General features: G+C 33.9%; 1 protein-coding gene and 1 pseudogene across 7 annotated transcripts in view; both read right to left on the reverse strand.

The window, feature by feature from the left end:
• The window catches only part of AKAP9 (A-kinase anchoring protein 9), a 148,853-nt gene that overhangs the window by 71,987 nt on the left and 52,761 nt on the right, over window positions 1–24,105 (reverse strand). For 6 of the 7 annotated variants that reach the window (XM_039878121.1, XM_039878125.1, XM_039878124.1 and 3 more), the window contains 8 exons: window positions 22,297–22,507; window positions 20,624–20,703; window positions 11,891–12,029; window positions 11,096–11,181; window positions 6,958–7,072; window positions 6,306–6,504; window positions 1,253–1,349; window positions 5–97 (listed from right to left, as the gene is read on the reverse strand). In XM_039878121.1, coding sequence (XP_039734055.1) covers window positions 5–97; window positions 1,253–1,349; window positions 6,306–6,504; window positions 6,958–7,072; window positions 11,096–11,181; window positions 11,891–12,029; window positions 20,624–20,703; window positions 22,297–22,507 — 1,020 coding nt within the window. The remainder of the gene's footprint in view (window positions 1–4; window positions 98–1,252; window positions 1,350–6,305; window positions 6,505–6,957; window positions 7,073–11,095; window positions 11,182–11,890; window positions 12,030–20,623; window positions 20,704–22,296; window positions 22,508–24,105) is intronic. The other variant, XM_039878126.1, reaches the window with a different exon arrangement.
• Window positions 5,240–5,358, reverse strand: LOC120615337 (uncharacterized; annotated as a pseudogene).

Consider the following 24,105-nt stretch of genomic DNA (forward strand, 5'->3'; position numbering starts at 1 on the left):
TTACCTTAGCTACTTCTTCTTCTAATTGTTCTTGGTACTGTTTTTCCAGCAACTTAACCATATTTGTTTCCTGTTCTCCAAATTCTCTACCAGAAAACTAAATTAAAAAGCAAAATATGACATAATTATTTACACTAATTATACAGAACTTATTTTTAAACTTCTCTAAAATATTGTCAAAAGATCACTATTTCTTAGAAAACTCGAGATGTTTTAATACATTTAAGTTCTGCTCCTTTAATTAAAAACAATAAATCTAGTGAATAATTCCAGTGTATAATTCTACTACATAATTGTGCTTACTACTATGAACTTAACAAAGATGCAAAGTGAGAGATATATTTACATATTTATAATTACTAACATACAGTTCTATAGTGGAATAAAGATACTTCTTAAATACAATTAATAAGATGTGTGCATGTATTTAATTTTAAGTAATGTTAACAGTGGCTATCTTTGCTCCTGAAATTATAAGAAAATTTTCTTTGTTTCTTTCCAATTTTCTACAAATACAAATTACTTTTATAAATAGAAAAAACTTTAAACTATTTTTTAAAATATAAACGTGTTCTCAGTATGAAAATATTTCTTTAGTTACTAATTATCTGAATATTATCCAAACAAATGCTCCATATGGGATGAATGTGGAAGAATCCAGAATGTGGCCAATATCTTTCCTCTGGATCCAGAATGAGAGAGGGCAGTGATCTTTATTTTCTGTAGGACTTAAGAACTGAAAATCTACTAAATGGAGACCAGGGTTTGCAGTTTTAAGTGTAAGAAAAGTGGCCACAAATTAAGAATATAGACAATGTTGAGGAGAGGTAGAAGGTGGTTTAGCTAAATGGCAGATAGTGTAAAAGGTGAGGGCTTTTATATATTACCTGGCCTGTGCGAAGGATACCTCATCCACTGTCCCAGCCCTAGCATCTTGGGTTTGGGGGATTCCTAAACACTATTCTAGAAATGGTTTGGTCCAACTTCCCATGGTGGGAAGAAAAGCTGTTGGTCAGGGCACTGAAACTAATTTATTACACAGCCCATGTAATACAAAATAGACAAATTTTAAACTAGAGCATACTTATGTGTGTGTGTGGGGGGGAAACAAACACTTTATTCTTCTGAGTCGCTTATATAGGATATTATCCTCATATTTATTATGCTTCTCAGCAACTATTTATTAAACTGCAGACATAAAAATGATAAGAAAAATAAAATCAGTGTACATTACAGTTAAAAGATATAATACCTCTCTTGCACCATCTATGTCCTGTTTTAGACAACTTCCAGGGTGTATGCTTTTCTGTACATCAGGTTCAGTAATTACCACTGAATCAATGGAGAAGCTAAATATAAATAAAAGAGGGTGAAAAAATTAGAGTTGTGTGTGAGTTTTGCTGATAGTCCAAATTTAAAGCATGCATAAATATGTATTAGGGTAGGGGAAACAAAAATGACAGGTTAAGAGTTACAGATATTGTAACTTAAAATGATAATTTTGATTAATTTTTCCACTTAAAAGTAATCGAATGATAGAATATTTTAACAGATCACCATTGAATTTTATGCGGTTTTACGATGTCTGCTATAACATGGGGCTATTTATAGGTACAGACACTTAAAAAAATTATCCATATTGAGTATAAAAGTTTGTAAAATCCCATTTTTATAAAAAATTATTTATACATACACAAATAATTCTGGAATACACATGAAAAGTAATAATGATTACCTCTAGTGGAACTGGGGAGCAGTGGCAGTAAAGGGAAGGTTCTTAATTTACGCACAGTCACTTTTGGATTTTTGTTTGTTTTCAATTTATGTATCTTTTGGTATTCATGTCTTTTCTGTATTGTTTTATAAGCATTTGTTATTTTGTAAAAAAATTCTTAAAATGCTTACTTAGGTTATAAAAATAAGCTTAATATTTAGGAACTAGGGAAAAAGATTAAAGATTGAATTATAATTTTCTTTCTCAGTTAATACAATTTCTCACTCCCATTTTCATGTGCACCCATACTGCCTTCTTCATTCCATCCTCCTCTTGCCCACCTCCTCCTTTTTCCTCTTCTCTTTCATTCTGCCTCAAATTGGAGAAATACAAGTTGTCATCATCCCAATTCATAATGTACATAACTAACCCACTTACTGACATTGGTTATTTCCAAATGTTCACTATTAGAAATAGTGCTACAATACAGATCCTCATAATATATGTTTGCACACATCTATGGATGTTTCTATAGGATAAAATCTTACAAATAATTGTCAGGCTTAATATTTAAAATTTCAATATATTGCCATATTCTAAAAAGTTACATTAATTATATTCCAAAAACAGTATCAATTATTTTCTCAAAACTTCAACAACACAAAACTTCTAACAATCTTAAAACTTTTTTAAAACATGTATGCCTTTATTTTTGAGATTACACGTCCTTTCAAATGCTATTGTTCACATAAGTTTTTCTTCAGCTGTGAGTCACCTATTCACGTTTTATATGCATGTTCTATGTTCACACTAAACAAATGTAAAAACTCGTTTCCTTTGACTGTCTTTTCTACTTTCTTGTTTTTTTCATCTTTCTCAGCATTTTGTCTCTGCTTCCTCACTACTTTTTACACACATTCTTCTTTGGCTTCATGTCTTGATTCCATCACAGCCTAGAAAACTCTCCTGATTATTTATCTAGCCATTAAAGATCCAAACTCCAAAAAAGTGCTACTTAGTCACAATGACTTCATTCTGTAGTCATAAAACTAGCATTTGAAAGTATTTGTCCCCAAATCAAAAAACATCCAGGTAAAGCAAACCCACTGCTCCCCTCTTACAATTAAGGTCCTACTCACCACCAGCCTGATTTCTCTACTTATATTAATGCACTGTTATTCTCCACATTATCTAAGCTCAAACAACACAAGGTCATCTTTAATTTTTTTCCTCTGCTTTGCTCCCAACATTCCTTCCATCCCAATGTCTCGTAGTCATTTTCCCCTGGAGCCACTCTAATATTACAGTGATGGGCAGTGAAAAATACCACACAGAGATCAGATTAAATTCTAGCACTTTGGCTATACCCCCATGTTAAATTCCCAATCACTACTTTTTAAAAATTATTTTGTGAATAATTGTTGTTTCAATGATTAGATTGAAGTCCCTTGAGAGAAAGGGCCACTTTACATACATCTAAAGTTTCTTCCATGGCATATAGCCAAGGCAAGTCTTCCCTCACAATCTTAAGGGTAGTTATTATTATTATAGAGATGTTTAAATTATCTGCCCCAAATCATACACCAGTAAAAGGTCAAATCGGGGGTCAAATGCAGGTATGTCTGACTTTTAAGCCCATGGTCATTCCAATCCTATGCTATATTCCTAAGAGGCTTCCACCATGACATGACCAAATATCTGTTAAATGAATGACTCAATTATTTTTCTTAAACTAGTTCAAGTCTACTTTAGGAGTACAGGATACTCTTTATTCAAAAAGTGTTACAGGTGTGTCCAAATATGTGATGACATTTGTAAGAAATAATTGTGAGTCATCACTGTTAGTAGGAGTGAGCACGGAGGTCAGTAAACCTCTTTTTTTTTTTTTGGCACAGGGGGGGGGAAGGGAAACTACTGGTTTTAGTTAAAAGGTATCCTCAGTACATGAGTATTATAGAAGCAGAGAAGGTGGTGTTTTCCACTGAGTATTATAGAAGCTCTGAGAGAAGGTGGTGAGCTGGCCAAAGCCCAAATGCAGAAACAGCAAAGTAAGTCTGCATATCCAGAAAACTCTTTTCTTCATGCTTTAGAGAGAAAGCATAACTAATTAATGGAAAGCTTCTTGAAATACTGTGTAGTTAGCTGGTTTTCAGAGAGTTCTTACTGTCTGCCTATTTTCTTCACGTCAGAGAAGCTAAAGCAGTGGTTTCCGAGTGCCAATCCATGGACTGCCTGCATCGGCATTATCTCGTTACAGATACAAATGTCCAGCTTCCAGCTCAAAGCTACTGAATCTGTAATAAGTATTCAAATAATAATATTAAATTTCGAAAACCTCCAGTGTTTCTGATGCATGGTTAACTTTGGGAACCACTGATTTCAAATAAGATGGAAGCTTTATAAGGCTGTGTCAATGCTGGGTGAACAATTCCAAAGCCCACATACAGACCCTGAATATAAGGAGAAAGACCATTTCCAAAAAAACTGGACATTCAGTATTTTGTCTCCAAAAAAAAAAAACTGCCTTGAGGCTAGCGCCTATGGAAGCATCAGTCTTAGGACAGCAGAGCCAACCAGAGTTAGATGAAATCTGAGGATTTAACAGAGCTAGTGAAACACTACAGTATATTTCCCAACTAAATTATAAATTGTTCACTCACTTAACAAATATTTAGTGAACACTTACTGTGCATAGGGAATTATTATAGGGCTTACTTCGGTGATATAAAAATAGACAAAAATCCCCACCCATACAAAGCTTAAAGTACTTCACAGGAAACAGACAACAAACAAAAACAAATAAACTACCCTTCAAATATATATATACACACACAGACATACACTTTTTATTTTATAAATATATATATAATGGATAATATTAAGTAATACGGAAAAAATGAAGTAGGAAATTAGGACACAGAGTTCTAAAGGGTGATTTTAATTTAAATAAATGATCAGGATAGGCCCCATGGGAACATGACATTTGAGTAAAGACTAAGCGTGATGGGCATGCAAATATCTGGAGAAAGATCATTCGAAGTAAAAGGAATCCTTGTAGGACATTTGCTCATGTCCAAAACGTCCACTGATACATTTGGCCCATGCTGAAAGGTCCCTGAAATTTGGTCCTTTCAAACAAATTCATACTTAGAAAACGTCCCAAGGTTCAAATAACCCATAATGTTTATTTATATTTTTGGTTACAGGATTAATACATTATAAACATACTATCATGTTTTATTGGTCCAATAACTGTACTGTGGCTGTATTGCCAATAATAACCCTTTTCACTCTGATAGCCTTGCTGGTAATGGGACAGAAGGTTAAGTAGATGGGTCAGGGTTTGAATCTCACAGAAAAGCAAGATTTAAATACCAAGGACCTTTTGGTATGGACCATATGTCTCCATGGATGTTTTTTATTTTATTTTTATTTTTATTTTTTTTTAGGCAAGGCAACCCTTGGTTGACCTCACAGATTGCAAGGACCTTGTCAGTTTACAGTCCCTTATTTTTTTACTTTTTACACCTACAGCACCTGATCTTCCTAGGTGGACTCCTATCCAAGTACTAACCAGGCCCGACCCTGCTTATCTTCTGAGATCAGATGGGATCGGGCTTGTTCAGGGTAGCATGGCTGTAGATTCCATGACTGTTTTGACAGGACTAAATGACCATTAGTTGAAGAAAAGGCAATGAGAAGTCCCTAAAGCAGGAGCATACTGGCGGTCTGAGGATCTCAAAACAACTGGCTTGAGAATAGTAAGTGAAAGGCAAGTCAGCAGGAGAAAGTCAGAGAGGTAATAGAGACTCATCGTGTACAATTCAGTAAGGCAGTGTAAGGACACAAGAGCACTGGAATAACATGATCTGTCCTAAATTTTAAAAGCAAAGTTCTGGAACTGTGCCGAGACTTTGCGGAAGAGTTAGGGTAGAAGCAGAGAGATGCTGCCATAATCCAAATGAGACATGATGATGGCAAGAACCAGGGGGATGGTGATAAGTGGCTCAGTTCAGATGTATTTTGGAAGTAGAGATAATAGGATTTACTGATATTTTGGAAGTGAGGTTATGAGAAGAAGAGGAGTCATCACAAATGGAGATGGCTGCGGAGGGAGCAAATTTTGAGGGGACGATACAGAGTTCTATTCTGGACACAGTAAATCTGAGCATTAGACAACTAAGTGGAGGAGGTCCAGCCATGGCTGGAATGGTCTTATCTTACAGTCCTCATGTGTTCCCTACACCAAAGTAGTAACAACTATGCATATGATTAACAATAAATACATTCATACTGCCTTATTTAATCTGGCAGATTAATAACAACCAGCATCTTTATAAAATACAGGTGTAAGTAAAATTCCTATAATAAAATGTCTTTGGTGCACACCAGCATTTATTTCACACATTTATTTCACAGCATTTATTTCAAGACAAAGAATTACCTCTTGTTCTTATGTCTTGATAATGCTACATCCTATCTCTTTCAAATGATGTTGCTTAAGTTACATTTTTTTTCTTAAAACAACCATACTATGACTATTACTAAGCTACAAAAATACTATTGAATGAAATTATAAGTAGATGGATACCTTGGCTGAACTGTGGACTCATTAAGAGCTTGAAGCTTTTTCTTCAAACAGTGGATCTCTGTTCTATAGTTTTCTTCAGTTTCTTTCAATTGTTGGTGCAAAGAGGATATAAGGTTTTCTAATTCTTGGACTTGTCCTTCAAGTTGTTTAATTTTTTCACTATCTTGTAAAGTAGATAACTTGCTTTTCTGAATGACATCTAAGTTACATAAAAAGAAGAAAATATACATTTAGTACATATTCCACATTAAAATACCACAACCACTTTTTTATGTGTGCAGATAATATTCATTCTCCTTTGAAAAAAATGCTTCTTAGTAGTAATAACTCAGGTTTTAATTTAAACTGATTTGACTTATGAAAACCAGAAAACATGAATAGTATAATTCAAGATCATATCTATCTTTATAACTATAGTTCCCTAAGTCTACCACTATTAAAGTCTTTAAACTAAAAACAATTTAGAAAATAAGAAGTTGGGAAGGGACCAAAGAGGTGATTTCAAAACTTTCCTTTTGAGGATGAGAAAACTGCAACCAGAAAGGTTACAATCTAAGATCCCCAGATTGTCTCAAATTTTAAGGTAAAAAAAATCAAATTACTTAATATTTGGTATAAAAACATCACATTGTGGTATATATTCAAAATTTACCAATGTCTTCCAAATTGGTCATCTGAGAATGGGTTGATAAATACTCTGTTTTTTCTTTTGGTAGGTTTTGTTCTGCAGATTCAAGTTTCACATCATCTGTCTGCTCTCCCTGAATCTATTGAAAATAACAGAAGAAAAGCAGTGACATAAGTCTATGATCTAATATCTAGAAAACCATATTAAAGCAACTTAACATTTAAAATGTTTTTTTCAAAGTCACTGAAAATTGTGAAACTCTGATACTAATATTTTCCCTGCTAAGTTATTTCATGTTCTCCTTTGACAGTGATTCACATCCGATTCTCTCCATAGCTATGAAATTATATTAGTTAAGTATAATATTCTTTTATATCCAGAAGGAAGTTCATTATACTACAAAAATAGGAACTGCACAGAATTTTGGTTTAAAGCTCATAACAATATTATTTTGACTTGGTCTTTAAAATTTCAACTCAAACACAGTAAATTTTATATTATCAAAACTTGGTAATATAACTGTCAACCTGACTGTGTAAAAGCTCTTTACACAAAAGGAAGGAAAATAATGAAAGCAGATAAATCTCAGCTTATTTTCTTAACTATGAAAACTAGGCAGCAATATGTTAGATGCATATGTGTATTTAGTCATTCATCAAATATTTAATAATCATCTATTATGTAGCCAATATTGTGACAAAAGAGAATAAAAATAGAAAATCAGTAAAAATATCTGCTCTCGCAGACTTTATCAACTAGTTGGGGAAGTAAAATAAAACAATTAGTGGAGTACTAAACTATAAAGTTTGACCATAAAGGCAATGACACAAGAAAGACTGATTGATGTAGGTCTGAGTAATTATGGAGGGAGTTAAATTTGATTTGGACCTCAATTATTTTGGGCAATGATTAGGAAAGGCAATAAGGAAGAAAAGTAAGAGTATTTGCTAAAGAATGACCTATGCTATTAGTGAAGACAGTGATCTTGTTTAAAAGAATTTAATTTGGATAAGAATGGGGAAAATACACTAGATATGACAAATCTAGATTACTGAGCACTTTAAAAGCAAGGGAAGAGACTGAACTTGCTAGACTAGATGAACAAAGGATACCGTAGAAGCAGGTGAGCAACAGGATAAAAGCTATTTCCCATAAAGGACATTTCAGTTGATTACTACTCTTATCAAGTCCTCTACCCCACTCCTTCCCCCCGAATACATCTCAACAAAAGCCCCTGCCTTCCATTTCCCAGAGAAAATAAAGCCCATCAGGCAAAATTTTCAGTTTCCAACCCAATCTTTCTATGTCTTCACTTAATTCAAACAGCAAACATTTATTAAGCCTTTACTGTGTGCTAAACAAAACACTGTGCTAAGAGGAATTAAAAATAAAGAGAAGAGTCCCTAATTCTAAAGGGTTCAGAATCTAGTGGAAGAGGCAGAAGAATAAACAAATTATTATAAATAACATAAATAATAATGATACAAATATGTTTTTTCAAGGAACTATGAAAACAGGGAAGAAAAGAGGGTAATCAAGTATTTAAAATAATGGAAAAAGCTAAGTTGAATAATCAAAGGCTTAAAAAAACAAACGGAAAATAGGCAAAGGCTTGAACAGGTGCTATGAGAATGGAGAAAGAAATGTCTAAATCTAGGAAGATAGGGAAAGATGACACAGAGGAGGTAACATTTGAACCAACTGGAAGAACAAGTAGGAACATGCCAAGCACACTGGAGGGGCATGGGCAGTTAGGCAGAAAAAAAAGCCCAGGGGTATGAAAGATTATGGCTAAAATGAAGAAGAGAGTAGAAGATGAGGCTAACGGGTTAGGCAGTGATGCAGTTCACTGCTGACCAATGCCAACCAAACTCTGGGATGTCTCTGCAGTTATAGCTAACTTTCTAGGTTAAACCGTGAAATTCACTTTTTTACCCTCTGTATGGTGAGCCTCCTTAAAAGACTCAGCACAAAATTTCACAACTATTGCTATAGAAATTGTGTCCTATAACTACCTGCTTTCCTCTAAACTTTGCCCCATGTGCTTTTCCCAGAGCGATTTTGCTGTTATAAATATTAGTCTTGAGTACAACTGTATTTTGAATCCTCTGAGTCCCTCCAGCAAATCGCAGACCAGGTAGGTAGTCTTGGGGACTCTAAATCTACCCATACTCTGTGCAACATTATATAGAAATCTAAGGTGCAAGTGACATTGGTATAGTGAATGAAAAAAAAAATGAGTCATCTTGGTCCTGTTCCTCTTTTTCTTCCACATCAACTATCAAATTCTTTAGGTTCTTCCTTAAAATATCTTATGAATTGTCCCTTCCTTCTTACCTCCCACTGCCACCTGATAATCTCCCTAAAAGTTCAACTTCCTGATGTCTAGCCCATAATTACAAATTTCCAACAACTTTTCAATGTCTACAAGATAGAAGTCCAGCCTAGCACTCAAAGTTTGATATAGTCTACCCTCTCTAATTTCAGAGTTCATTGCTCTCTCAGCAAATGTCCCAAATAAATCACACCTACACATATGACTTTGATCATATCACCTCTCCCATCTGGAATGCTATTCTCCCTCCCTTTCCTTTTCCAAGCCTACACACCTTTCATGGTCCAATTTAAATCCCATTTCCTCCAAGAAATCTTCCTTAATTACCTGCACCTACGCTCATCTACCTGTTTGCTTAGTTTTGAAAGTACTCTTTTAAACAATTAAATGTTGCCTTGGATAACTATTTTATATATATGTACATTATACTCCTTGAATTAGTTAATCAATTTACAGATTTATTCAGTCTAGTGATTTTATTTACGTTGTATAGTCTGCTTTATTTCCAGTAAATAGGACAACCTGGCATATAATTAGCAAATAAAAATTACTGGCTGGATAACTGAATGAGAACAAAGTATGTATCATTCATTTCTTTTTCACTCCCTTCAGACTATATTGCAATATGATGGAATATCACAGGTTAGGGGAGAAAACTGTCTAGGATGATCCCCGAGTTTCTGGTTAAATGTAATTTTTCAATACTGAGAAGACAGGAAAAACTGGCTTAAGGGGAAGAAATTAATAAATTCAAATTTCAGTATGTTCACTGAGACATACCTAAAGGATACTCAAGGAGAGGTATCCAATTAGATATAGGACTCTGCAGCTCAGGAGTAAAGACTGACCTAGACACTGAGATCTGGAAGCCATGAAAGCGGTAAGAGCAGCCTAAGAGATCAAGTACAGATACTTGGTGACTATAAACAGAGTGGCCAAAACCCACAATGAAGGCTTGAAAAGCCCAGAATTGAAGTCATAGAAACTAAGGGGAGAAAATATTATATGAAAGCTGCAAATGCTACAAAGTCAAAAAATTATAGAATTAAAAAAGAAAACTAGTTCAAGAAACACTGAATATGTGTTTAAACTTGGACTCTATTGCAAAGTGGAGGCATGACTTCAAATCCAGGCTGTAAAAGTTTTGGAGACCAAACAGTTTTTCTTGTTGTATGTTTTTTCTAATTGTTTCCCCCCAAATAATAATCTTTTATTGTTAATACTTCCTAACATTTTAAAAAGCAAAAGACAACACAGAAAATTGATAAACTGAAAGAATTAGCAACACTGGGCCCCCATTCCTACATGTGGCAACAACAGGGTAAAGCTGAGCAGCCTTTGCCCCCTTTGAATGAGATATGTTTTCCCCAGGTTTTATTTTTCCTGCTTTCACTTGGTCTTCTTCATTTATTTTATGAGCTAATTTCATGCAGACATTTACGACTGAACTCTGACATACACCTCCTCCCCCCCCATGATTCAATTAAAATGACAGAGAATTTTAATTGATAGTGAAGAATCTGTAACAGGTATAAAGCCTTAATAAACAAACAAACAAAAAAAAAGAAACCAAGAGAGATTTCAAACAATTTCTGGAAAACAGAAAAGGGCTGAAAGAGTACTGATTAAGCAAGGCAGAAGAAGCAGCAGCCTAAAGCACAGATGAAGGAAGTCACAGTTCAGGAGACAGTTTATTTGCCTAGCAGCATCCTAGAAAAATTGCTTGAAAAGAAATCTAACATATAATAACACTGTGTGAAAAAACTTACAAAACAGGAGGTAATGCAATAAATGCAAACATTATGATACATTTTCCATTTCACAGACCTTATTTAATCCTGTCTGAAGTAGCAAAAGTTTGTTGTATTCCTCTGTTACTTTGTTGAGAAGAGTTTGCATATTTTCTTGAAAGTCTAGATGACAAACAAACAATTATAATAATTTCACTCCACAGTAAAAGTCTGCTTTCTTCAGTATTATTCATCTATTCATAACTTTAGAAATCCTGCTAGAAGTAAACTTCAGAGATTTAGTAATCAAAAACTAAAATTTCATTAATGTGAAATAGCTGCTACAAGGATATTTTGACAATTTCATATTAAAACACATTAATTTCTCTTGGTATTCATGAATTTGTACATATTTTGTTCAAATGAACAAGAGTAAAAAAATTTTTATCTGTGAAGAGACACCAAAAAATCAACTGAGGCTATAATTTGTAAAAATAAACTAACACAAGATTCCTATTAAGATAATTTTGTCTTTTATGCTTTTAAAAAGAAAAAAATTGACAAACAATTCAATAAATATAATATTTTTTAAAGGTTTGGATCTATGGTATAAAATTAAAGAAAGAATTATAATCATGAAAAGATGGGAAAAGAATAGTAGATAATGAGACAAGGAAACTTGTAGACAGCTCCAGTTCTCGTTATATCACAATTATTGCATTACAAAAATTAAAATGTATATTAAAAATGAGATTTCGTGACTCTGAAATGAAAAGATATTGAGATGATAAATTGGCTAAGTGATTAAATCATGATTAAAGGTAAAAGTTTATCATCAATTGATTGAAGAAAATTAAATACGCGTTTAATAATGTGGTAAGCTTTTTATTACCTTGAACTTTGTGTCTGTAATCTTGCAATTCTAGTTCTTCCTTTTCAGTAGAATGCACGTCAGAACTCTCTCTCTCTCCTGCATTTTCATCACATATTAAAGCAGGAGTATAATGTTCACCAAGGACATTGCAAAAAGTCTGTTAACAATAAAATCAGGTATTTTATGAAATTAAAATTTGATTTGTGCCTCTAAAGATCATTAAACATTATTTTCTTGTATGCAAAAGACAGTCAAAATGGCACAGGAAAATAAAAAAGAAAGCACTCTTCCATACATCAAGTCAACCTGCAAAAGAAATCAACTCTAAATCTATATATAGGACATAATATTCTTACATCAGGAAAATATTGATAATCTTCACTAATCAAAACTATAAATTTTTTCTCCTTTTAAATTTTATTAAATTTATTGGGGTGGCAATGATTAATAAAATTATATAGGTTTCAAGTATACAATTCTATAATACAACATCTGTATATTGCATGTGTATTCACCACCCAAAGTCAAATCTCCTTCCGTCACCATATATTTGACCCCCTTTACCTTTTCCTACCTCTCCCCCATACCCTTTTGCCTTTTGGCAACCACCGTTCAGTTGTCTATGTCTATAAGTTTTTGGCTGTTTGTACTGTTTGTTGCTTTGTTTTATATCCCACATGAGTAAAATCTTATGATTCTTGACCCTTTCCATCTGACTTATTTCCGCTTAGCATGATAATGTCAAGATCCATCCTGTTGTCACAAATGGCAGTATTTCATCTTTTCTTTTAGTAATATTCCATTGTATATATATGTAGCACATCTTCTTCGTCCAATCATCCATCGAAGGATGCTTTGGTTGTTTCCATGTCTTGGCCACTGTGAATAATACTACAATGAACATAGGACTACATATATCCTTGTGAATAAATGTTTTTAAATTTTAAGGTAGAAACTCAGAAGAGGGATTGCTGGTTCACATTGTTTTCCATAGTGTCTGTACCAATTCACATTCCCACCAGCAGTGTATGGAGGGTTCCTTTTCTCCACAGCTTCTCCAACCCTTGTTAATATTCATCTTATTGATGATAGCCATTCTAACAGGCATGAGGTGGTATCGCACTATAGTTTTGATTTACATTTTCCTAACAGCTAGTGAAGTTGAACATCTTTTCAAATATCTGTTGGCCATTTCTATGTCTGCTTGAGAGAAGTATCTGTTCAGGTTCTCTGCCCATTTTTTAACTGCCCATTTTTTAAGAGTTGTTTACAAATAGCTTCTCTCATTTGGTTGGTTACCTTTTCACTTTGTTGATGGTTGCTGTGCAAAGGCTTTTGTTTGATATTATCCAATTTATTTAATTTTGCTTTTACTTCCCTTGCCTTTGAGGTCAAATTCAAGGTCCATAAGTTTAGTACCTATATTTTCTTCTATGCATTTTATTGTTTCAGGTCTTATATTTAGGTCTTTGATTTGAGATCATTTTTGTATATGGTGACAAACTGAAGACTAATTTAATTCTTCTACGTATGGCTTTCCAATTTTCCCAGAACCTTTTATTAAAGAGGCTTTCTTTTCTCTGTAGTTTTGGCTCCTTTTGGCTCCTTAGTCAAAAATTATTTGCCCATATACATGTGGGTTTATTTCTGGGCTCTCAGTTTTGTTCCATTGGTCTGTGTGTCTGTTTTTCTGCCAATATCATGCCATTTTGATTACCATTGCTTTGTTGTATAATTTGAAGTCAGAGAATGTGATACCACTGGTGTTGTTCCTTTTTTCTCAGAGTAGCTTTGGCAATTTTAGGTCATTTATGGTCTCAAAAATCTAAAGATTTTTTTTGTTCTATTTCTTTTAAAAATGCCATTGGGTTTTAATTGAGAGTGCATTAAATCTATATATTGTGTTGGGTAATATAGCTATTTAACTATGTTGATTCTTCCAATCCATGAACATGGACTATCTTTCCATTTCTTTGTGTCATTTTCAATTCTTTTAATAATGTCTTGTAGTTTTCAGTGTATAGGTCCTTCATATTCTTTGTTTATTCCTAGGTATTTTATTCTTTTTGTTTCAATTGCAAAAGGAATTGATTTTAGTTTTTTTTTCCCTAAAATTCCATTTTTAGTATACAGGAACATAATGGATTTTCATACATTGATTTTGTATCTTGCAACTTTACAGTATTTATAGTTTCTAATCGTTTTTGCTAAAGTCTTTAGGGTTTTCAATATAAAGAATCATTTTGTCTGCAAGAAGTGACAATAAGACTTCTTCATTTCCAATTTGGATGCCTATTATTTCTCTTGTCTGATTGCTCTGGCTAGGAATTCCAGTATAATGTTGAATAACAGTGGCAAGAGTGGGCACCCTTGTCTTGCTCCTGATCTTAGAGGAAAAGCTTTCATTTTTTTTTTTTTTAACCACTGAGTATGATATAAACTGTGGATTTGTCACACATGGCCTTTATTATGTTGACATATTCTGTATCCATTTTACTGAGTGTTTTAATCATAAACGAATGTTGTATCTTGTCAAATGCTTTTTCTGTATCTACTAATATGATCAAATGATTTCTATCCTTTGTTAATGTGGTGAATCACATCGATTAATTTCCATATGTTGAACTATCCCTGAATCCCTGGAATGAACCCCACTTGATCATGATGTATTATTTTTTAATGTATTGTTCTATTTGATTTGCTTGTATATTGTTTAGCATTTTTACATTTATATTCATTGGAGATCATGGCCTATAATTTTTTTTGTGTTGTTCTTGCCAGTTTTTGGTATCAAGCTAATGTTGGCCTCATAAAATGAGTTAAGATGTATTGCCTCTTCTTCAATTTTTCTGAAAAGTTTGAGAAGGACAGGTATTAAATCTTCTTTGAATGTTTGGTAGAATTCACTAGTGAAGCCATCTGCTCCTAGACACTTAATTTTTGGGAGGTTTTTGATGATTGTTTCAATTTCTTTACTGTTGAATTTAGCTTTTCCAGTTCTTCATGGTTCAGCCTAGGAAGGTTAAATATTTCTAAGAACTTGTCCATTTCTTTTAGGTTATATTGAACTTGGTGGCATGTATTCTTTCATAGCTTCCTTGTAAGGTCCTTTGAATTTCTGCGGTCTGTCGTAACTCCTCTTTCATTTCTGATTTTGTATGAGTCTTTTCTTTTCCTTAGTGAGTCTAGCCAAGGGGTTCATCAATTGTATTAATCTTTTCAAAGAACCAACTCTTTGTTGCATTAATTTTTTCTATTGTCTTTTTGTTCTCTATTTAATTCTGCTCTAATTTTTATTATTTCCTTCACTCTGCTGACTTTGGCTTCATTTGTTCTTTTTCTAGTTCTTTAAGACGTCATATTTGGTTGTTCAATGAGATTTTTCTTGTTTCATGAGATACACCTGTAATGACAGAAACTTCCCTCTTATTATTGCTTTTGCTGTAGCTTACAAGTTTTAATATGTTGTACTGTCATTCCCAATTGTCTCTATGGATATTTGGATCTCTCTTTTTATTTCTTCTTTGACTCAGTCATTCTTTAATAGCATGTTGTAGTTAATTTCCAATTACAAAGCATTGTGGTCAGAGAATATGCTTGGTATGATTTCAATCTTCTTAAATTTGTTGAGGATAGTTTTGCATCCCGACATATGGTCTATCTTTGAGACTGTTCCCTGTGCATTAGAGAAAAATATATAATCTGTTATTCTGGGATGAAAGGCCCTGTAAATATTGATTATGTCCATTTGGCCTAATGTGTCATTTAAGGCCAATATTTCCTTATTGATTTTGTTTGGATGATCTACCTGTAGCTGTCAATGGGGTATTTAGGTCCCCTACTATAATTGTGTTTCTGTCAGTTTCTTCCCTTAATTCTGTTAGCAGTTGCTTCTTTATATTTTGGTGTTCCCTGCCTGACTGGGTGTATATGTTGATAAGTATATGTCTTTTTTATGTACTGTCCCCTTCATAATTACAAAATATTCATTTTTGTCTCTTGTTATATTTTTTATCTTGTAATTTATTTTGTCAGATAGCAGTACGGCTACACCCACTTTTTTTCTGGATGCCATTTGCTTGGAGTATCATTTTCTACTCTTTCACATTGAGTCTGTATTTGTCCTTGCAGGTGAGATATGTCTCCTGAAGGCAGCATGTGGTTGGGTTTTGTTTTATAATTCAATCCATTACTCTGTGCCTTTTTATTGGTGAGTTCAGTCCACAGTTAGGGTGATTATTGATGTATTGTGATCTCCTATAGCCATTTTATCTTTTGTTTTCTGATAGTTCTGTGTCTTCATTGCTTCTTTTCCCTTGTGTTTTGGTCTGTTATTTTAATTTGATGGTAATCTATGATGTTTTCCTCTGTTTTCTCTTTTTTATGTTGTGTCTCAGTTCTAGATTTTGTGTATGGTTACCACTAGGCTTATGCAAATGAAAGATGCATATATACACACACACACTCACACACACATATATATATACACACACACACATGTGTGTGTGTGTGTGTGTGTGTGTGTGTGTATTTAAATCCTTTTCTTCTGAATGCATCTTACCTCCATTTCCCTTTGCAAATTCAGACCTTTACCCACTGCCCTTTTATGTTTCAGTTGTCACAAATTATCCCTATTTATGCTGAGTTAATTTCCAAACTGCAGTAGCATTGTCTTCTCTTATTTTAATGCTTTTACCTCCTTTAACCTTTATGTTATATTTAAGTGTATAAGACTCTATTATGAATAAGGGTTGCAATTTCCTGCTTCTATTAGTGATCTCATAGTTCTGAATCATTTTTTTCTTTTTGTTTCAGGTAGAAAACTCCTCTTTGGGAATATTTCCCATAATGCAGGTCTTGTGATGGTATTTCCTCAGCTTCTGTATGTCTGGGAAAGTCTTTATTTCTTCTTCATATCTAAAGGGTAATTTTGCTGAGTATATTATTCATAGCTGGTAATTTCTCTCTTTCAATATTTGAATATATTATTCCACTCTCTTCTAGCTTGTACAGTTTTTGCTGAAAAATTTAATGACAATTTAATGAGATTTCCTTACAGGCTACCATCTTCTCTGGCTGCCTTAAGAATTCTGTCATTAATTTTTGACAGTTTTAATATAATGCGCCTTGGAAGAAGACTTTTTTGAATTAAGATAATTAGGTGTTCTGTTTGCTTCTTGAATTCAAGGACCTAGCTCTTTCCGTAGGTTTGGGAAGTTCTCCTTAACCAGTCATTTGAACAGGTATCTGTTCCCTTCTCCCTCTCTCCTTCTGGTACACTCATTATTCTTATATTTCTCTTTCTGCTGGAGTCAGATATTCTCGTAGTTATTTTTTTTTTTACTCTCAAGTCTCTTTCTTCTTCCATCTGTGTCATTTCCATGTTTCTATCTTTGATATCACTAATTCCTTCTTCCATCTGGTCAGCTCTATTTCCTTGCTAGTTCGTTTTTCATCTCTTTTATTGAGTTATTCAGTTCCAGAATTTCTATTTGGTTCTTTTTCAAAGTTTCTATTTTTTTTAGTGAAGTACTTCATTAAACTTGCCTATTTCTTATATCACACTGTTTTTCAAAACAGTAATCTTGAATTCTATAATTTTAATCACATATTTCCATTCTTTAAGTTTATTTGCTCCAGGTTTTTCATTTTTTCTAAACTGCCTTGTTACCTTGGTTATTCACGGTATTTGATGGATTAATTCTAGGCATTTATGGGAATGAAATATTTTTTTTTAAAGAGTGATATTTCTCTATTCAGCAGGTTGATAAGACATCTTTTTTTTTTTTTTTTCCCCCAGGAGGTGGCACTGAAGTGCAAGATTTTGTTTTCTCTTGCAGTGTTCCAGCTTCTCTGATCTCTATGGGGCGGTGGGGAGGTGGGCATCAAGTCTGTGACCAGGTCGCCTCAGTCTCAGGGTATCATTTCCATGGGGAAATGTGTTGGGCAATGGGGTTCTGAGCCCATAAATCTCAGCGCTGCCCTCTGCAACCAGAGGCTGCCAGCAGAGCTGTATCTGCCCAACGTATCCCAGGAACCACCAGCTGGGTTCAGCTGTGATGGGTGGGGGCAGAGTAGGCTGGGTGAAGCTGCTGGTGTTTGTAGCTTTGTTCTCCATCCAGTAATGGCAACTGCCAGACCTCAGCTGTCTCGTCTCTGTATCTCCACCCGTCAACAGGGTTATCAGCAGTGTGTGTCTACTGCCCTGGGAGGAATGCTCTGTAACCTGACAGTCTCTACTATAACTTCTTCTGGGGCCCGCTGTTGGCTCTGAGAGGGTGTGGAGAAGCGAGCTCTGGGAGGGTAGGGGGAGGCGGGAAAGCTCTGAGGCTTTGTTTTCTGCCTGGCAATGGTGGCTGCTAGACCATAACTACCAAATCTCTGTGTTCCATCTCTGCCCCGGTCACTGGGTTCAGCCATAGTACATGCTGATCACTCAGGCAAGAATGCTTATTATACCTCTCCGCTCCTTAGGCCTGCAAAGAGTACATGCTGCAACCTGATTCCTCCCCTCTTCTTCTCCCAAGACCTGCAGTAAGCTCTGGCTCGTGTTTGCCATCTCCGTTCTTCTCCCCTCCCTCCATCTGTTTGCTGTGATTTGCCTACCTTCAGATGTTTCGATATGTGTTATCTCTCAGACGTGTTTAAGTGTTGAGAGCATCCTTTGTTAAATTAGAGCTGCCCAACTTGTAACTTCTGATGTAACTCTTCTAGTTCTCTGCTTCTTTCTAATAATGAATATATCTTATACTTTAATTTACCACTTTCTAGCTTAGATCCTATTCTGATGTCATCTCTGTAATCTCAACTACCCTTGAAAAAACACTAGAAGACAAGGACGAAAGTTTAAAAATGGTGACTAGAAGTCTACGAATTCCATAGAAATTATATCAAGTAGGAGAGTACATTCATACACTTTTCTATAACAGTAGTTTTCTGTGGTTTATATATACACAAAAATTAAAAATATTTGACACATTACTGTTTTTTCCTCCTGAGCAAGACAATTCTAAAATTATTTAATAACAACATAGGCTCTATAATCATTTGATAAGCCCTCTAATGCATGCCCTCTCCCACAACTGGAAATATCAACAATTTCTAGACTTAAAAGTCAAATTGTTTATTGCTGCTATTTCTTAAGATTCACTTAAAAGTTAAACTCTGTTGCCAAATAACAACAGTTTATTAAACTTTCAGTACCATCCTTAAGTTGGAATTTTATCATATTAGAGTTTGGAGAAAGCTGAATGATCATCCAGTTTACAGATAAAGAAAAGGATTCAGAGACATAAATTAGTTCACAGCAACATCAATAATTAGTGACAAAACCCGGTTTCATGACAAATTCTAGAGGGGCCCTCCATTACAAAAAGCTGATTCATATTTCAACTTGAGATTAGGGGTCAGACACATTAATGGAAGAAAAAATTTAAAGAAGTCAGTTTATAGATGAACTCTTGTGACTTGGGCCCTCTTTCCATATTTACTGTTGATAAACAACGAATATAAACCTGAACTCTTTGGTGGAGGGAGAGGTAGAGGATGAAGAGTAGCTGAATGAATAAAGGCTTTTGGTGTGGTTATTTCTGACTCCTTTTTCTCTTTCTTCTTCTTTTTTTTTTTTTTGCAATACTGTTTTTTGAACGATTTTATACATAATCAGAATTGGTAATGCAGCCTTCACCTGTCCCAACTAAACCACCCTTCTCTCCCTTCAATTTACAAATAAATACACAGGCTGGACCAGACATCAGGGACAAGCCTAGGAATATAATTTAAATTTTGAACTACTTCATTTATGCAGAAAAAAGCTTATCTATTAGCTAGCCTTGAAAATACTAATATTTTATATTATCTCCATTTTTTTATAGAAATTGAGCATTTCATATAGATTTGAAGCTGTGTCCCATTTTATTTGCTTTTCTTTCTGCCCAGATGTGACTACTCTAGCATATGTTTTTATATTTTTCTTTTGAGATTTATTGACATTAGTACACATACTAAACATGGCTAAATGGTGTTCCATTGAATATATATACACCACAATTCGTTTATTCCTTTGCCTGTAGATGGAAATCTAAGTTGTTTCCAATTTTTAACTTAATATAGACACTCCTGAAATCAATATATCTGGTTGTGCACATATGAGAGCCTTTCTAGCAGTAAAAGACTGGGTTGTGGGAAATACATATCTTCAACCTTGCCAATCTGCTTCTTAAGGTGATAGACTCCTACCAGCAGTGTGTAATTGGTATAATTAGTTTTTTTCACTTAGCCACCAAAGTGGGCAGGGACAGGAAATAGACCTGTTTGAGGCTTCACTGGTCCAATGCTTTCTTATTAGCCATATCTGTTGTCTGTTCTATTGCTGACATAATTTACCTAAATTTCTTTTGTTTCAAACTTATTACCAAGAAAAATCTTAAATAATCATTTTAAACTTAAAAACTCAGGAATATTTTCTAAGTGCAATACTGAAGTGAGATAGCAGGGAAAACCAACTTGGATGATTCTGCTTATCAAATTAATAGTAACTCAAAATTTAGCATTTTGTTTAAAGGTACTTTTAAAAAGTTTATTCATTTAAGTATACTTGGTATATAATCTTATACTGGTTACAGTAGTTTCAGGTGCATAATATAGTGATTGGACATTTTAATACCTTACAATGTGATCATACCATTAATTCTAGTAATCATCTGTCACCATGTACACTTATCGCAATATTCTTTTTAACTAACATCTCACCTGTGTAAAATAAAAGCATTCTTCAGACACTGCCTTCTGAAGTTTTCCAATGAGTGTTCGTAAAGGCTTCACTTCATCACCTAATGGAAGATCTTGCATTAAGACATTCGATTTACATAGTTAAGTACTACTAACATATTAAACCTATGTCAAATGGAAGCTTCCCTGAAATAACATTAGTTTTAAATTCTTTATTTCTTTCAAAGTTATTTTTCACTGCTCTATGTTAACTGTCTCAGATAATCAGTAGAATTTTCAACTTCTATAAAACGGTATAAAGTCATAACTTAGAATTTTTTTTACTGCAATCCAATGTAAGAAATAAATCATATGTCATAAACTATTATATATATCCATGTAAAACAAAAACTTCACAAATTTCATCATTTACTCTTTATTAATGCCATGCACTTCAATGTTTTCTGTTCTACTCCACTCTTTATTAAATTCAAACCCAAAGAACTCCTGAAAAGTGAAAAGTATGGTCTTCTTATTCAAGCCACTCTTTAAATTCTACTCTTCAACAGAGCAATTCCATGGGACAAACTTATGAACCACCTCATTCCCACAGGCAGACCTGTCAAGAGCGAAAGCCTAGAGATGACTTGAATAGAGGATGTCTACTTAAATCTATTTAAGATTCCTTAAATGTTTTTGCTTCCCATAGTACCATCTTAGTCTTTTGGCTCTACAGTCTCCCAGGACATCTCATTCTTGTCCTTGGCCTCAAATGACTTGATTTCCAAGTCTTTATCTTGAGCCTAAATCTCCCTCTTGAGTTTCAGACTTCTAATTTCAACTGTCTAATGGACATCTCCTTCAAAATCAACAGGTATTTTTAATTCCATATGTTACAAATTGAATTTATTATTACTCAAGCTAGAAGCTTAGAGATCACTCAATTCCTCTCCCTTTTACTGCTAAAGTTAACTGCAGACTACAGTCTACTTCTTTAACACATGAACTTTCCTTTCCATCCTCAATGACACTTAGTTCAACATCTTACTATTTATCAGAATTACTGCCAAAGTGGTTTAACTGGTCTCATCACTCATCTCGCCTCCTCTAATTTCCTCCAACAGTGTCATCTTAAAATAAAAATCTTACTATTTTACTATTTCAAATACTGCAGTAGGTTTTATCATCAATAGCATAAAGCTTAAATATGCTTCAGTGGGGGTATATAAATTTTTTTCTGATCAAGCTCCTGCCAATCTTTTGGGCTTTATCTGCTATTACTTTTTCATACACCTTGAATTCTCAATTCTCCAAAATGATGCAGTCTTTCACACGTCTATGTTTAAAGCTACCCTAAAATTCCAACCCTCTTATTCCTGCCCACTGCCTCACCCTACTCATCCCCCTAAGAAGTACCAGACTTTTCTCCTCTCCCCTTCCAGTCATTCTATTATAGAAACTGTCCTATTGTTTTCTAACAGTTTTATATTGCTTTCCCACTGGATTGTGACTTCCTATGGGAAAATCATTCAGTGATTTTAGATTTTTCAAGCACTTTATGAACATCCAATATTATGAACCAATTAATCCAAGACTGGGATATACAGTTATTTTCCTCTATGGGTTCTAACACAAACACAAAATCACAGAATGGTGGCCTCTAAGTGATAATTATTTGTTTCATAGTACTTATAATCTTGTCAGAAACTATTTACCTGTTTGTGTTTTTATATTCTGTAGCTCTAACTGGTGTATTTTCTGAAGTTCCTTGATCTTCTCCTCTTGAGCAGAAATAAGCTCCTCTTTAAGACTGCAAAGAGCTTTATCTTTTTCGTTTTCCATGTATTCACGAACCTGATCCACATGAGTTGAATAAACCAGAGAGAGGCATATTCGTTGAGCTTCCATCTGTAGTCTTAAATCATTCTTAAAGTGAATGTATATACACATTAGAATAATTTTAAATGACAAATCAAATAATTTCTATTTTCTTGTATATACTGACTACAAAGGGGAAAATACATGAATTACAGTTTTAAAAAATTCATATAAGAGAAGTGAAGTCTAATTTAATTTTTTTCACTTTTCACTCTGTTGCATTGATCTACTTGTCTTTTTCAAGGAAATTAGCACAATGTTTTAAACTTTATAGTAAATTTTGATATTTATATAGCTAGTATGACCTCATCTTTGATTTCTGTTCAGATATTTTAAATGTAGAGAAACGCAAAGAATGTAATAACATGTATTCACACCCCAACTTAACAAATACTAATAATATTTTGTCTTTTGTTTTTTTCATTGCTCTTCTCCCTATACACTTCTATTTTGGCTTACAAAGGAAATACAGATCAAATTTAATCCACTATATTCTCATTTCTCCTTCCCCAGAGACAACCATTACTACAAATTAGCTGCAAGTCCAGTTCACTTCTCATACTATCACTTTTCAATATATTTGTAAAGAACTCACTATATTTCGTGTTCAGAATTTATATAAATGGTGTAAAATGGTATTTATTTGTAAACTACTCTTCTCAGTCAATATGCTTCTGAGAGTTATCCATGTAGACACAGGTTAATTTATTTTAACTATAATATAGTATATATGAATATACCATAATTTGTCCATTCCTTTTCTGGAGATCAACTGGATTATTTCTAATTTTTTTACATTTCAAAAAATGCTGCAATAAATTCTTATATATATCCCCCTGTACAAATGTGCTGGTGTTTCTCTAGTGCAGTGGTTCTCAAACTTTAGCATGCATCAGAATCACCTGGAGTGCTTATTAAATCAGTTTGCTGGGCCCCTCCCCCAGTTTCTAGTCCAGGAGACCTGGTGTAGGCCTGAGAATTTGAATTTTAACCAGTTTCCAAGTGATACTGATGTTGCTGGTCAGGGACCACACTGAGAACCACCCAGAAATGCCATTTCTGAGTCACAGCTAATGCACATCTCTTGTATTAAATTTTACCAAATACTTTTTACATAATTGTACCACTTTACACTGATATTTGCAGGATATGTTAATACTCATCTATCTCCCTTATATACTCACCACACTTTTTACTGAGACTTATTTTGCAATCTGATGCATATAAAATGTTCTTCTATTGTTGCATCAATTTGTAAGGTTCAAAGTATTTTTTCATGTTTATTAGCCATTTTAGTTTCCTATTCTGAGACACATGTCTATTTATATCCTTTGTTCACTTTTATATTTTTGGACCTCTTCTTACATTTAGTATTCTTTACCCCTGCTTGATATTAATCCTTTGATTTTAATATATGTAACAAATATCTAATCCTACTCCTTTTGAGGTATCATTTGTAAAAAAGATACAATATTTATCAATCTTTTCCTGTGTATTTTTATCTTCATTAAAAATCCTTCCCCATCAAGAGCCTAATTTCCTTTTATATCAATGTCTTTAACCAACCTGGAGTTATTTTTTTCTGAAGGGTAAATATCTAATTCCCTAACTCCCCACCCTCAATAGCAAAAGCAAGTTTTCCAAAA

This window comes from Pteropus medius, unplaced genomic scaffold, assembly GCF_902729225.1.
Source record: "Pteropus medius unplaced genomic scaffold, Ma_sr-lr_union100, whole genome shotgun sequence".
NCBI lineage: Eukaryota > Metazoa > Chordata > Mammalia > Chiroptera > Pteropodidae > Pteropus > Pteropus medius.